At 30.9% G+C, this 16,487-nt stretch overlaps 2 protein-coding genes across 2 annotated transcripts; both read left to right on the top strand.

Annotated features, from left to right (window-relative positions):
- Positions 1-8,472: 8,472 nt before the first annotated feature.
- Positions 8,473-12,790, top strand: LOC120264718 (probable feruloyl esterase A). Its single transcript, XM_039272539.1, has 11 exons — positions 8,473-8,577; positions 8,812-8,881; positions 9,389-9,468; positions 9,572-9,637; positions 9,751-9,798; positions 9,933-10,000; positions 10,811-10,883; positions 10,968-11,129; positions 11,774-11,968; positions 12,137-12,225; positions 12,313-12,790. The coding sequence occupies exons 2-11, from the start codon at positions 8,815-8,817 to the stop codon at positions 12,524-12,526; spliced, it is 1,062 nt and encodes a 353-aa protein (XP_039128473.1). The 5' UTR covers positions 8,473-8,577; positions 8,812-8,814; the 3' UTR covers positions 12,527-12,790.
- A 1,443-nt stretch (positions 12,791-14,233) lies between these two features.
- On the top strand, positions 14,234-16,222 carry LOC120265002. Its single transcript, XM_039272937.1, has one exon. The coding sequence runs from the start codon at positions 14,234-14,236 to the stop codon at positions 16,220-16,222; it is 1,989 nt and encodes a 662-aa protein (XP_039128871.1).
- Positions 16,223-16,487: the final 265 nt, after the last annotated feature.

Here is a 16,487-nt window from a genome sequence, read left to right on the forward strand (position 1 = left end):
AGAATTAGAAACAAAGGGCAAGAGATCTGAATTTAAGCTTTGCTTTCTCACGTGCGAAGCAATCCAACGTGTTCCCGCCCAAATGTTTCACGCGTGCGAAATTTTTCTTTTGTTTTGGGGGTTTGTTTTAAATAAAAAATATTTATTTTAATCCTTAAATTATAAAAAAAAATATTTATTTTGGGTTTTTTCATCTCCTCTTTCATGTTGTTGTGATAATTTCTTTAATTGTTCATTTTTCAAAATGAATATATTTAATTAGCTTAAAAATTAAAATGTATATAATAATGAGAAAAGGTTCCTTCATATGGTGAACCACAATTGATTTTAAATTCAAATACTTGTATTTAAAAAAAATCACTATATAAGATTTATTTTTTATATAGTTTTTACTTTTTAATGCATCGCCAATACTAATTTAGAGTTCATGATTTTTTTAAAAAAAACTAGCAAGGAAGACTTATATATACGTGATGATATATTTAAAAAAATATTTTTTTTATATGACTTTTAGTGTATTACAAAAACTGATTTAGAGTTTATAGTTTTCTGAAAAACTAGTGGGTCAAAAAAAAACTCACTATGAAAATTCTATTTTTTATAGGGCTTTTAGTGCATCTTCAAAACTGATTTAGTTTTGCACGTTTTTCTGAAAACCCGGTAAGTCAAAATCTTATATAAATGTCTGTGTGTGTTGACATATTTAAGAAAAAATATTTTTTTAAAATCATTTTTTGTGTGTCTCCAAAACTAATTTAGAATTCGTGGTTTTCTGAAAAAACATGTGGGTCAAAAACTTATATATATATATATATATATATATATGATGTATTTAAAGAAAAAAATGTTTTTTTTATAAAGATATGTATATATGGATATGTTTGAAAGTAATATGATGACATATTCAAGAAAATTTGATTTTTTTAAATAATTTGGATGAATATATGTATATATGGATAGTTTGAAAGTAATATGATGTTTCATAAAAAAAAAAAGTAATATGATGACATATTTGAGGAAATGCATGAATATATGCATACATGGATTGTCGGAAAGTAATCTTCAATATTTTGATGCATATATAGTATATGATTACATGGATTGTCAAATATACTAGCTAAAAAAATACTGGTGTACTTAGTATTTACCATAAAAAAAGCATTAGAAAATATCCAATACTGTTTATATTTAGGTTATTCCAATGAATTATAAAAATTCACTATATAATTTCTATTTTTAATAGAATTTTTAGTGCATCACCAAAACTGATTTAGAGTTCGCGATTTTTTGAAAAACCAGTGGGTAAAGACTTATATATATATATATATATATGATGATATATCTAAGAAAAAAAAATTTAAATGGCTTTTAGTGCATCACCAAAACCGATTTAGAATTCATAGTTTTCAAAAAAACCGGTGGGTCAAAAAAACTCACTGTAAAAGTTCTATTTTTTATAGAACTTTTAGTGCGTCTCCAAAACGGATTTAGAGTTTATGGTTTTCTGAAAAACCGGTGAGTCAAAGTCATATATATATATAATAATAATAATATATTTAAGAAATTTTTTTAAAAATAACTTATAGTGTGTTACCAAAACTAATTTAAAGTTTGTGAATTTCTTAAAAAACATGTGGGTCAAAAACTTATATATATGTATATATGATGATATATTTATAAAATAAATAAATAAATAAATTTTGATTGATTTATGGTTCGTGGGTTTTTAAAAAACTGGTCGGTCAAAAACTTTTATATGATGTATTTAAGATGAAATGTTTTTTTTTTATTTTGGATGAAGATATGTATATATGGATATGTTTGAAAATAATATGATGACATATTCAAGAAATTTTGATTTTTTTTTTTTATAATTTGGATGAATATATGTATATATGGATATGTTTGAAAGTAATATACGACATATTTAAGAAAATTGTCTTCTTTCATTTTGCATGAATATATGTATATATGGATTGTCGGAAAGTAATCTTCAATATTTTGATACACATATACATATAGTATTTGATTACATGGATTGTCAAATGTACTAGCTAAAAAAAATACTGGTGTACTTAGTATTCACCATTAAAAATTATTAGAAAAATATCCAATACCGTTTATATTTAGGTTATTCCAATGAATCATATATCTTCGACTAAACAAGGTATTATATTTATTCAGTAAATATTTCGATTACCTGCTTTAATTATTTAAGCAAATATTCATTTTATTTAGTATCAACTAAGCCAGAGCTTGGTCCTAAAAACTTTCTATCATTATCGAAATTTTATATTTAATTGGGAGGATCTGAAAATTTAACAAATATGCAAAGAGGGATAAATATAAATTGTGTTGGTCTTGTTTTAATGAAATTGAATGACTTTGACAACGAAAAATATTTTTTTGCATTTAACAATGCATTTGTATTTATGCATTTATTAATTATTGGTTGATATTAATTGTTAATTTGATTTTATAAATTAAAAATAATAAATAATAAATTGAGTTGACTTGAACAACAAATTTTCATGCAACTAAAATTCAAATATTTTAAATGTTGATTTTGACATGAAACATCCTGTTTGACCCATGCAAAGTTGCAAACACACCCACATAAACTAGTTTATTTATAAATTAAAATCTGTAAATATAAACTTTATTTAATATGAAAGCATTAAAAAGAAATTATTTAAATGTGGCAAGTAAGTAATATTTGAAAAGTCAAAGATAGACAAGCAATTTTGATATTTTTCAGGGGTTAAAAAGAAAAACTTCTATAAAAAAAATGGATATATGGCACATTTATTTGCATTAAATTGTGATTTTGATGATGTAGAAATTGAAATACAGTGAATTTGTTAATACCGGACTTAAATTTAAAATTAATAAATTTATAAGCAAAAATGGAAATTTTAAAAATAAAACTAGCAATATAAAAGATGTAAATAATGCATCATTATTTTAAGGAGCAATAAGGATATATAATAGAATATAAATAATCCAAAAGGGTATGGGTTAGCTTTAGAATAAAAACTTAGGTCTTTGATTAAAACCTCTGTATTTTATAACTAAAATTATTTTATCTTTTCAAAAACCGTATGAATATTGTAATAGAATAGAAATTATTTATTTTTAACATGATTTAAAATAAAAATAAAAATTATACATACAAACTTGCATATATATAACCTTATGATCTAGTTGAATACTTTAATGCATCATGAATAATGTTTTTCAATAAATTATCATGAGCTTTGTGAACAAGCACAAGTTTATCATCAAGTATCATCATGATCTTTGTGAACAAGCACAAGTTATCATCAAGTATCTCTTCTATGAAGATGCCTTGGTGTCATGAAGGAATGTATTTTATTTACATATATGTTTTTTGGAAAGGGATATTAAATCAAGCTCTTGTTTATGTGTGGGCAGTATGACTATTTTATTAATTGTTAAGACTCATTTTGGAGGCAGCTGGGTCAATGGTTGTGCAATGAGGAACCTTTTGCTAATTCATCCAATTAGCTACCTCAAAGAGGTTGTTGAAGTTAATACTGCCAGACTTATTGAAGCTCTAAGAGGCTGCACATACTCAAAATGGTGGTGCCTCATGTTGCATGGATGCTTTTTTATGGTAAAATCCTTTTACAAGTTCTTGATTGACCAGAGACTAAGTTGTAGTGTTATACCATCACTCTAGAAAAATGAAAGCCTGAGGGAAGTGAATCTTTTCTGTTGGCTCACATGGGATAACCGGGTCCCCACTTTGGTTAACCAGGCTAAATGGAGATGCATTAGCAATCTACACTCACTTGCATGCTTTGCAATTCATATATTGGGTCAACTGATCATTTGTTCATTCATTCACTGCTCATTTATAGAGAGAATCTAGATTTTTTTTTTTGCCACCAATTTAGCTATCTTTATACTTAAGTTCCCTCAAAAGCTTTGTGGAAATCATGGAGACCCAAGTTACAGTCCCACACAAGGAAATCTGGAATTTCCTTGGTATGGCTCTTTTTGTGGAACTTTTGGTTAGAATAGAATGAAAACATTTTTAATCAAAAGTTTCAACAACTTTTGTGATTATTTGCAAAATTGCTCATACTTTCTTTCTGTGGATGTTTGCAGTCCCCTAAGCAAAGAAAGTGAAGCTAGAAAATTCCATCTCGATTGTTAAAAGAAGCCTAGAGTTCCCAAGCTCCTACAGAAAGAAGGCGAGTGATCATGAGGAATGGGCGACGTACTCAAGAACCTACTTGACTTGAAGAACATCTTTTTCTCTTGGGAACTACATAAGAGTTCCCCCTTCTCTGTTCGCTCTCAATACTATCTTCCTTTCTTTGTTGGACATTTATGTTTTTTCATTTATTGTTTTTCCTCTTTAACCTTAAGTATATCTCCACATCTTTCTTTTTGCCTTTCCTCTTCATTTTGTCTTGTCTTCTGTACCCCTACTTGCTACTTCTTGTATCTGCATTTTAATATACTGCACAATGTTTTATACAAAAAAAAGTTTCAACTTATATTACCATTTAGTATAATTTTTGGCTATCTATACAATGTTGCAATATGACATACAATGTCTGCATTTCTATTTCTATAGCAGGGTCTTTAACTAAAAATAAATATAACTAGTGTTTTTTTAATAGAAAAGGAAGGTTGGTAAGATAATATTAAACTCGTATTAAGATATTAAGGGAGTGTTTGGATATGGGAGTAATGATCACCCTTATTCATTACTTTTTGGGGGTAAAATCACGGTTCCCCCAAATTGGGGAAAATGGAGTAGGATGGAGGGGGAAAAAGAGTAAATTACCTATTTTACTCTTCACTAATATATGTATATATAACAATATATTAATATATTAAATAAAATATAAATATAATAATATTTAAATTTTTAATATTTAATTATAATAATTATATTAAATAAATATTTATTTCAAATATACTCTCTCCATTCCAAAATACATGTACTTTAATGATGTTGCATGAGAATTAATTATAGCAATAAATTTTTTAAAATCTAACAAAAAAATTAACCAAATTACTAAACCATCCCTCTCTTGAAACCATATATTTTTTTCTTGGGAGTTGGGACTATAAATATTACTTTTTTCATTTATATAATTTAAGAAATTGAAGATGGGTAAATTGAAAAAAATAAATAAATATTGCATTGATACTGTAAAATGACAACTATTTTGGAGTAATTTTTTTTGTCAAACCAACTTGTATTTCAAAATGGAGGGAGTTAATCATAAATTTACAACGATTGATATAATTAACATATACTCCCTCCGTTCCTTTTTAGTTGTCACATTTAACTAATTCACACCGATTAAGAAAAATTAGTTAAAATTAGTTGATTACCTGTATTTTATAAAAAAAATCTATTACTTTCCAAAACTACCCCTATTTAAAACCCCACTAGTAGAGAATATAATTTAATGCTTAGTTGATTTTAATTTATTGAAAATTGTACAAGTACATTAAATGAAAGGGTAAATTTGGAAAAAAAAAATTATTTAATGTTGCACAAAGTTTCTAATGTGACAAGTAAAAATGAACAGAGAAGAGCTCCAAAACGTGACAACTAAAAAGGAATGGAGGGAGTATTTTTTAATTTAGATATTTAACCCTAATAATTTTAGGTAAATGACAATTTTGTCCCTAGTAGTCTATTTAATTAAATACAACAAGCAATTTAAAAAATTAATTATAATAATTAAAATTTCTTTAAAATATTTTATAAATAATAAAATTTATTTTTTTATATTAAAGACATAAAAGTAATTTTACATGATATTTTTCATTACTATTTTAATTCCCAATAAATTACTTTCTTACTTTTTCTATTTCCAATGAGTTTTCCTTCCAACCAAACATTTTTTTCATTCTCATCCCCTATCTATTTCCATCCCCTTTAATCATTCTCCGTTATTCCCAAGTGTTTGATGAAGGAGTTCTGGAGGTAGGATTTAGGCCATTTAAACAACAAATATAACCAAGCTTTAGAGCTTATATGGTTATTTATATATGCATGCGTTAATTATATGTATATATAAGTAGATCTTTAAGAATATATATCTTCTTTTATAGAATTTGTAACTTAAATTTTTAATAATAAAGTGTGCATGAAGGGAGTTTTTAGAAAGGTATATTAATAATTACTCACTTTCAAGGAGGCAATATATATTGATGGTTGCATAAATTTATAAGTATCAAGTATATCTTTGGGAATATATATAGAGTAAACATAATATGCGGTTTGCGGACGTTCATAGAAGGGTGCATTAAAAATTTCTTTCGTGGAGGCAATTATATCGATGGTTGCATAAACTTATAAGTATCAAGTACATCTATAGGAATATATATATATATATATATATATATATATATATAGAGAGAGAGAGAGAGAGAGAGAGTAAATGTAATCTGTGAACGTTCATAGATCCGTAGATTACAAAAAATAAGAGAGAGAAGCAAGAGGAGAGAGACAGAAAAAAATCGGTGTGGAGAGAGAGAAAAACATTATCAATTTATCATAAACAGTACCCAAATCATTATACTGGGTTCCGGGTGATGTGCAAGGGTGATGGGTTTTTATAAAGTTTTGTTTTGTGTGTTGTGGGGGGTGATAACTTAAAAGAAGAGATGAAGAAAACTGCACACTTTATTCATAATCATTAAAGCCTTTATAAAGGCAAAATTCTAAAAAGATAATCTTTACTAATTTGAGTTTTAATCAACACACAACTAACTTAAATATTTAAATCAAAGATATCCTAACCAAACTAAAATAAACATCATTATCTTAACAGGGGGGTTGGATGGCTCAGATTATCCGTATACTGTTACGATTAACAATCGAACGGGCAAGAATTCATCAGATACTGTTACGATTAACAATCGAACGGGCAAGAATTCATCAGATGCAGTGTTACTGTTCATCCATTTTTTTTAAAAAACTAATTATAATAATTAATATTTATGTATAACTGCACATCCTACTTTACTGTTTATAATATTTACTTTATATTCCAAATCAAATCCATTAGATTTAAAATAGATGATTATATGCAAACATTTGTAGATATAAAATTTACTAACGTTAGCAAATGAAACAACATCTATATAGGGTTTATTAGTTAAATTTTTAAATATAAAGCGTGTGTGAGCATGAACAGATAAAATTATATTATGGTGGGTATATAACTAAAATTGACTTGGGCAAGAGTATATTTGTAATTATACACTTTTCATGGTGGGTTGACATAGTATTTAACTTATACTACACGTATTTTGGAAAGTCCAAGTCTAAGTTTAGAATGAGAATAATTCCTTTGTGCCACGCAAATGCCACATTTGCTCATTGTGGTACTAATCATGATGCACATCCAAAAGAACCAAAAACGATAGTGACATTATACTTAGTTTTATGTCCAAATCTTGAAACATGTCAATGCCAATAATCAACTCAATATTAAACTCAATGGACCCTTTTGATTTTTATAATGAATTTAGTATTTTTAACTTTTTTTATATAAATATTTTTTAATTAATAAAAATAATTTTTTGTTTATATTAAATCAAAATTTTAAAAATTACTTTTTAACTCCCAACCATAAATCAAGTATTCAAATTCTTATTAACTGAAAAGTTGAGAGCTCGTCACTTGTTTGTATTTATTAAAAAAATATTAATTAATAATACATCATAAAGTGAATTAATACACTGGGTTCAAAACATATGTAAAAAATCAATAATTGTATGTATATATAACAATTCTACCAAATCAATTATTAGAATTATTAGTTGGCATCCAAATTAAATAAAATTTTATCAATAATAAAAGTATTCAAATCATGAGAGGATATTTTGGTAAATTGTTGTAAAAATAATTTTAAAATAATACCAAATAAAATAAAAGTAAGAAAAAAAAACAACTTTAGCACAAAAGGAGAATATTCCAACCTACATTAAGTACTTCCAATAAAAAAAATATAAAATAAAAATAGAAATAAAAAACATTTCTTTTGCACTTTGTAGATTGCTGTACGTCTCATGGTTTGACAGTCCATTTTTTTATTTTTAAAAATAAAAATATTATTCTGAAATTACACTCTCAATGAAGCATGTTCATATAATTACAGAAATGCCACCATATCTAATAAAACAGATGAGGGGTAGAATAGTAAAATAATTGCATGCACTTTGAAGTGTCCGCTGTCTACAAGTTTGAAAATCTATTGATTTATTAAAAATAATTTATTATTAAAAATATCACTCTTGAAATTACACTTTCAGTCCTGGATCATATAGAATTACAAAACTGCCACTCCAGCTAAACAAAATGGCAATTAGAAATATCCAAACCCTCAGAGGGGTATAATGGTAATTTAGTTTTGCTTTTCTTGTCTCTCTCTTCCTCTTCTTCTTTCGTTTATCCTCCGAAATGAATTATTAAAAGCTCGAAAAGCTCTTCGCTTTTCAATCGCTCCCTCTCTTTTTCAGCATAATTGTTTCCATAATTGGATTGGAAGGAGGAATTTCGCATTATTTCTAGCGGTATTGCTCCAATCTTCATTGTTGTTCATGTTTTTTGTTGTTGGATTTCTAGCAGTTTGAATTTGTTTCTGTTTTAATGCTTGATTCTTTGATTCTTGTACCAATTTGAATTTTTTTGAAGGAAAGGTTTGATTTTGAGTACTTTTGGAGGGTAATTTGATTTTTGAAGGTTGGGTTCTTTGTGGATCTTAGGATGGGATTTATATTTGTTTTTGCTGAATTTTTTTTCCGCAGATTATGGGAGGGCGGCGATGGTTGACGGTGTTGGTTTTGATGTTTTTGATTGGGGTTTCTGAAGGGAGAGGTAAATTTATCTCCTTTTTTTTAGTTTTTTCCTTAAAAAGTTTAATTGTGGAGAAGTTTGAAAAGTTATGGAAATTGGATGTCGATTAAAGGAGAATTAACATGATTGGATTTGGGAAGTTCTTTATTAAAAAAAGCTATATTTTTTAGTTTTCCAGAATAGAAATTGTCATATATCTGGTCAAGTAGTTGTAATTCAGTATTTGGTAAGAGTTAGGGCTTTGATCTCCGAGTTTTAATTAATTTAATGCAGTTCTTTTGAATAGTGAATTGGAAAGTTGTTCATTGTTTTGTTAGCAATGAACTCTAGAGATCTCTCTTCCATAGAGCCCAATGCAAAATTGTTGAGTTGAAGACTGTTCTAATGGAGATATAGTTTCTGCTTTTGCATCAGTTGTTGTTGTTTATTTATTTTTTATTTTTTATTTTTATAAATTGCTCAATATTGGCGCTAAATTTTATAATGTTGTGAGGTTTGTTGTTTAACCTTCCTCCTTTCTCATTGCAGAACTTAAATTAAAACATTATGATTACAGTGATGTCTACAACAGTACTCTTGCTAGGATACTTGTGGAATATGCATCTGCAGTAAGTTTTGAATGATTCAATCCTTTTGACACTGCATAAAATGCGAGTTGAATTACTTCTTTAGTTACATAAAACAAGAAACCCCTACGTGTTCATCTTGCAGGTTTACATGACTGATCTAACTGAGTTATTTACATGGACATGCTCAAGGTGTAATGATATGACGGAGGTATCCGAATTATGCAGCCACATTTGTTTTTATTTGTGATATGATCATTTCATTTTGCCTTGAGGGTTTGATCTGTGCTAATGCTGATAAAGAGTTGATTTATTTTCATCTAGGGGTTTGAGATGGTAGAGCTTATTGTTGATGTCCAGAACTGCTTGCAGGTGCTTTCTTTGTTCTTTTTTTTTTTTTTAATTTTAAAATTTTATATCTGGAAACAGAAAATTATCTATGACATTATGTTGTCAAATTGGTTGAGAGAAAATGTAGTCCCTATGTTAACCAATTTGTTTTGCAGGCATTTGTTGGCATTGCACATGATCTTAATGCCATTGTTATTGCATTCAGAGGCACCCAAGAACGCAGGTATTGATGAAGTACTCACGGCCGAATTATTATATTTTTTTATCAGCATGCCGAGCTGACCTTTTGTTATAAAGTTGACTGCTTGTTCATATTGTAATATCCTAACCATTTGATCCTAATGCCGTCATTACACCATGTGAATATGGAAGCCAATTATCCATCTTGTTCTCTTTCCAAATGTGCATGTATCTCATTTGAATGATGGCTGGTTGAGGGACCAAAAACACCGTAATTCATTTTTGACTCAAACTAGGGAGTTGTCTACAACATTATTGGTGATTAAGATATAGGAGAAATCTTGTTTGAACAACCCAAAAAAATGGAAGAAAACCTCTGCGATCACTCTTTTGAACACACACCAGACAGAAGGACATATACAGGGGAGTGTGGCCCTGTAGTCTCTTGTTCCCTATTATGCAAGATGCCTTAAATTTGTTCGTGAAACATATGTTGTACTGTTGAAGTCTCTAGTATGTGATTCCATTTCCTATGTCATAACACCTAATGCATCTGCTTAGAGGTTTCAGTCATGTGCTTTAGGGCTGTAAATGCTTTTCCTTGAACTAAGAATGTCAAGTGTGTCCTAGTGTTTGGGACATCAACTGCATTATTTCTAGAAGACCATTACAAGTGATTCACAGAAAGTTTTATATTTGATGCTATGATTGGTTATGCAAACTTTTCTTCTTAATTAAAGACAATTTAGGTGCTTGAAGAACTAACTGCAATTTTCTCTTCTAGTAGTTGCATATGATGTCAATGTTCTAGTTTTTCTTGACTATTTCAACTGCTTGGTTTACAATTTTGCAGTATACAGAACTGGATTGAAGATCTATTTTGGAAACAACTTGATCTGAACTACCCAGAAATGCCTGACGCAATGGTGGGAGCCATTATTTTTGTGGACTTAATATTGCTCAACAGTGAAGTGTTTACTCATCAATATATTCTTCTTTTGTTCTGAAAGGTGCATCACGGCTTCTATTCTGCTTACCATAACACGAGTCTACGTCCTGCGATTCTGAATGCTGTTCAAAGGATCATGGACTTATATGGAGATATTCGCGTAATGGTAACTGGGCACTCAATGGGAGGAGCAATGGCTTCTTTCTGCGCACTTGATCTCACAGTAAGTATCTTCTCTCGTGACATTGCTACCATTCACAATGTTATAACCTTGTTCTATTTCTTGTTTAATTTAAATATTTTGTGTTTCTGCATTTCTTGTACTACTGTAGAGAAGAATGAAGTTGTGTTACTTGTTGGGAATCCCTTTTAAAGCAAATTTATTGAAAACCATTTAGTACGGAGAGCAGTGGATATCTGTGGGATTGAGCATGTCTTAGATTACACAAACTCACACTCACATGCACAGATACTAAATTATTTGACAGCAGCAAATTACAAAATCCTCAGCAGGAAGTTCTTCCTCCGAAAATTTTATAGGCAAAACTGTAATTATCCACTTGTTCATTTTTCTATTGAATGTTGAGTAAGTAGTGTTTAGTAAATACGGGTTATGGTTCTGTAAACATTGAATGTTGCTATTATTTAGGCAGAAATGTGAAAAATGCACTTATGGATCATTTCCTATTAATTGAAAGATACAAGGTTATGAAGTTGTCTCTTTTATCCCCATCAATGTGGTGCATGTTACTGTAGTTGCTTGCCTATTAAACTAAACAATGTTTCATGTAGTCTTATATCATGAAGCATTGAAATAAACAACGTTAAACTAAACATTGGCGCTTGGCTTTCTTCTCTGTTTTGTAGGTAAACTATGGAATTAAAGACATTCAGCTGATGACATTCGGGCAGCCTCGTATTGGCAATACTGCTTTCGCCTCATATTTTGGAAAACACGTACCACACACAGTTCGAGTAACAAATGGTCATGATATGGTGCCACATCTACCACCCTATTATTCTTATTTCCCGTCAAAGACCTACCATCACTTTGCAAGAGAGGTAAAATCTCAACTTATTAGCTTCTACATCATTTCATTGAATATTTTCAAATTAATCACTTATGTTTATTAGATGTAAACCAAACACATTGTCTGGTTTCGTGTCAATTTCGTATTTATTTAACTGATGTATGTCTATTTGTAACTAATATGTACATATAATTTTCAGGTATGGTTGCATAATATTGGGCTAGGTAGCCTAATCTACATGGTCGAGAAGGTCTGCGATGGCTCTGGCGAAGACCCGCATTGCAGCAGGTACTCCTTACTTCCAACCTTTACAATAAACATGATTTAAGACTTAAACCCGCAAATACGACTCACATACTTATTTCTCTCCAAAAGATCGGTCTCCGGGAGTAGCATATCAGATCACACCATGTACTACGGTATTGAGCTGGAAGGCGATACTTGGGGATCTTGCAGAATTGTAATGAGTAAACATATTGCCGAATACCGCTTGGATCCCGCCGGAAACATTCTTTTATCAAGGGAACCGACATTGCAATCAAATCTCCGACTAAGAGCGCAAACCAATGATAGACTCAGCTCTGTGTAATATCATTTATCATCATCACCACATGATTTGAAGGATTTTCAATTGTGAATCAAAGGTGAGGAGTTGAGAAAACTCTACTCTTGCCTTTGAAAAACAAAGAAGCTTGTGATGTTGTGGATGGAGGAATAGAACTTTTGTATATATTTGTACATAAACAAATAATGTAAAAGTTGTATATATATAAATATATTTACACAGACACACACTGACGCTAAGAACATTCATTCTTGTATTTCTTATTTTTTCAATGCAAATATTTTGCATTCTAGTTGTTGTCCATCTTTATTATTTGGTTTGGTTGTGATTTATATGTGGAAACAGGTTTGTAATCTTAAGTTATGACTTATGAGGCCTTTTTTTGTGATTTTTTTTGGAAAGCAAATTGAGTAAAAATAAAAATGGGATGGAAATATTTAGAGTAGGTTGGTGCATATAAATTTTTGTACAAGAATGCCCTTGCAAGGGGCATTTGCCACCAATTTGATGTATAGGCTATTGCAATTTTTGCAAGGCTATATATGAAATTATTAAATTTTGCATGGTTGGATAGGGAAGAGCTGGTGAAAAGAAAAAAAGAAAAAGAGCAACTTCTATATTTTAAAAATTATTAAAAAATAATATCTGCAAAGAGTTACTCCTTTTCTGCAGATGTATGTTACAAACAATCAAAATAATATATTTCAAGTCCTGGCCAAAACAATGCATGATGGTGATCATAATACTGCTTTCTTTCATAACTCAGTCCGTATTCGGTCTCATCTCAATTCAATATCTCAAGTTACTGATATTAATGGCAATGTTGCTTGTGAGAGTACTGATATTGAACTTGCTTTTACTCAGTTTTATTCTAATCTTTGGTCTAACACCTGTGATAGCAACTTTTTCAATACTCTTGATATCCTGCCGGTCAGTCTTCCTTCCTTGACTGATGCTGAGGGTTGTCTTCTTACCAAGGAGGTTACTCGGGAGGAGATTTATCAGGTTGTGCTTAATCTTCCTTCCGGTAAGTGCCCTAATCCAGATGGTTTTAATGCTGAATTCTATAAGTTTTTTTGGAATGACATTGGTGATCGTTTGGTCTCTGCTGTTAAATATTTCTTCACCAATTCTGTTATGCCAAACTCTTGGGGTAAGACCTTCGTTGCCCTCATTCCTAAGAAAGATAATCCTTCCCTGGTTTCTGAATTTCGCCCCATCTCCCTTTGTAATGTTTGCTATAAGATTATCTCTAAGCTGCTTGCTAATCGCCTTTTGACTGTTCTCCCATCTTTGATTGGTCGAGAGCAATCGGGCTTTGTAGCAGGTCGTAGTCCCTTCAATAACATTATTGCTTTGCAAGAGGTTGCCCATTCCATTGAGCATTCGATTAATGACCCCTCTAGGATGATTGTCAAAATTGACTTTGAAAAAGCATATGATACCATTAGTTGGAGTGCAATTCTTGCCACCCTTGCCAAAATGAATTTTCCTAATCGTTGGATATCTTGGATTAAAAACTGTCTTGAATCTAGCACTTTTTCCATTCTGATCAATGGTCGCCCCTCTTCTTGGATTTCCTCCTCCCGAGGAGTCCGTTAAGGAGATCCAATTTCTTCTTATCTGTTCATTCTTGTTACCCAAAACCTGACGGTGTTACTTAATTCTGCTCTTCACAGAAATCTTATTCCTGGTTTCAATAATCTCATTAGTTCCAATTTTAACCACCTCATGTACGCTGACGACCTGGTCCTTGTTACTCGTGCTTCCAGATCTGCTGCTCGTAATATTATTATTTGTCTTGAGCTGTTTGGCCACTTTTCTGGGCTGCACCTTAACAAGTCCAAGTCAGCTATCTATTTCCCCTCTTGGTTTAATAAGCGTGTCCAAACGAGTATCTGCTCTATTCTCAACATTAGTTCAGCTCAGTTCCCTTTTAAATACTTGGGGGTTCTCATCTCTCCTAAGAGACTAGCAGCTTCTGTTTTTGATTCCATGGTAGATAAAATTCAAAGCTCGTGTTGTTGTTGGAAGCATTCTAATCTTTCTAAAGCTGCCAAAGCCATCCTTATTAACTCCTCACTTCTTTCCCTTCCCAATTATTATCTTTCAGTGTATCTTATCCCTCACTCAATTCTCTCTGCTATTAATAAGATTTCTAGGAATTTCTTTTGGCATCATGGTGGAAATGGAAAGGGCATCCACGCTGTGGCTTGGAATAATGTTCTGGACTTTAAATCTGAGGGGGGTCTTTCGATTCGCAATCTCTCTAAAGTTAAGTATTCCCTTATGGCCAAGCATGTCTTTAAGTATCTTAATAAGTTTGATGCTATTTGGGTGGACATCTTGCATTTTAAATATGGTTGCATTAACTTCTGGACTGATCCTACACCTCCCAGATGCTCCACTGCTTTTGCTCTAAAACATCATTGCTGGATTAAATGTGTTAATCCCACTTGTACTTCTATTCTTTATGACCCTTGGTGCTTTGATGTTCCCCTGGCCTTCAAACATACGTTTATTAATATGGACGGGGTTTCAAACTCTGTTAATTTAATGGATTTTATATCGCATAATGATTGGAATCATACCAAACTTCAACTCCTGTTTGGTGATTCTATTTGTAACATCTCTGGCAACCTTGTCTCCATTGACTTCACTGGTTTTAACTTTTGGGTATGGTTTCCTAAAGCTCATACTTCCAAACTAGCCACTAATGTTTATAAAACCTTGAATCATAATGCTGACAATGGCAACTCTTGGATTGGTTGGCATAAACTTTGGGCCATTTGCTCTGCTCCTAGAGTTAAATACTTTCTGTGGATGTTATTTAAAGGCCGTATCTCAACTTTTGAGTACTTATACTCTATTCATTTGGGGCCTAGAAATTTTTGCTCTTTCTGTGGCCTTGACTATGAAAGTATTGAACATCTTTTCTTTAACTGTTGCAAAACTCAAAGAATCTGGTACTCTGTTTATGCTCTTATTGGCAAACATATTGATCTCCCTGGTGGTTTTTCTGCTGGGAATTGGCTTACTTTTCATAGCAGTGCTTTTAATAAATTTGTTATTGTTGCTGTTGCTTGGCATATTTGGAAGGCTCGCTGTGACTGGGTTTTCAGGCGCATTAATCCCAATTTTGGGTTAATTGCTTGTAAGGCTATTTGTTTTGCTAATGATTTTTTTCAGCCTACTGCTTTAAACTGGGGTACAAAACTCCTACTCAACAACTTCACCAACTCTGATGGACTGTTTCTCTTCATTGCTGCTTCCTTGAATGTCCACAATCAGGTATATCATGTGGGTTTTTTTATAGCAGACTTTGATTTCAATATTGTCATTGCAGGGAGCTGTCCCCTTGCTGATTCCACATGCCTTGTTGCTAAGCTTCATGTTCTTTCCGTTGCTCTTCATACTGCTATCAGTAGTGGAATACATATTAGTTATATTTTCAACTCCAATCCTGACATCCTCAGAACAATCACTTCTTCTGATTTTGCAACTACTTGGCGGATGGATCAACAAATTTCAGAGACTCTGTTTCTTCTTGATGCTGCTAGCCATCCGCTACTTCACATCATTCCTCATCATTGGCTCAAGCCAGCCTCTTTGCTTGCCACTCATGCTGCCAATCTCCACACATTCACCTTGTTTCATGTTGGTCGTGAACTCCCGAAATGGATTATGAGATGTTTGCTTTTAGATGGATTTACTTTCTAGTTTTTCTTTTGCTTTTGTAACTGATCTTGTGCTTTTCTTGTTTTGTTGATTTGCATCCTTTCAATAAAAGTTGTTTAGCTCCTTTTCTTTAAAAAAAAAATAATAATATTAAAAATTTTAGTAAAAATGGTGGTTTTAAATCCGTAAGTGGGTAATTAACTTTTTTTTAATATTATTATTATACTAAATAATTTTAATTCTCATAACCAGAAAAATTTATACACTGTTCATTTGATACATTACCCACACAATAACAATATCACCC

Source organism: Dioscorea cayenensis, chromosome 7 (assembly GCF_009730915.1).
Source record: "Dioscorea cayenensis subsp. rotundata cultivar TDr96_F1 chromosome 7, TDr96_F1_v2_PseudoChromosome.rev07_lg8_w22 25.fasta, whole genome shotgun sequence".
NCBI lineage: Eukaryota > Viridiplantae > Streptophyta > Magnoliopsida > Dioscoreales > Dioscoreaceae > Dioscorea > Dioscorea cayenensis.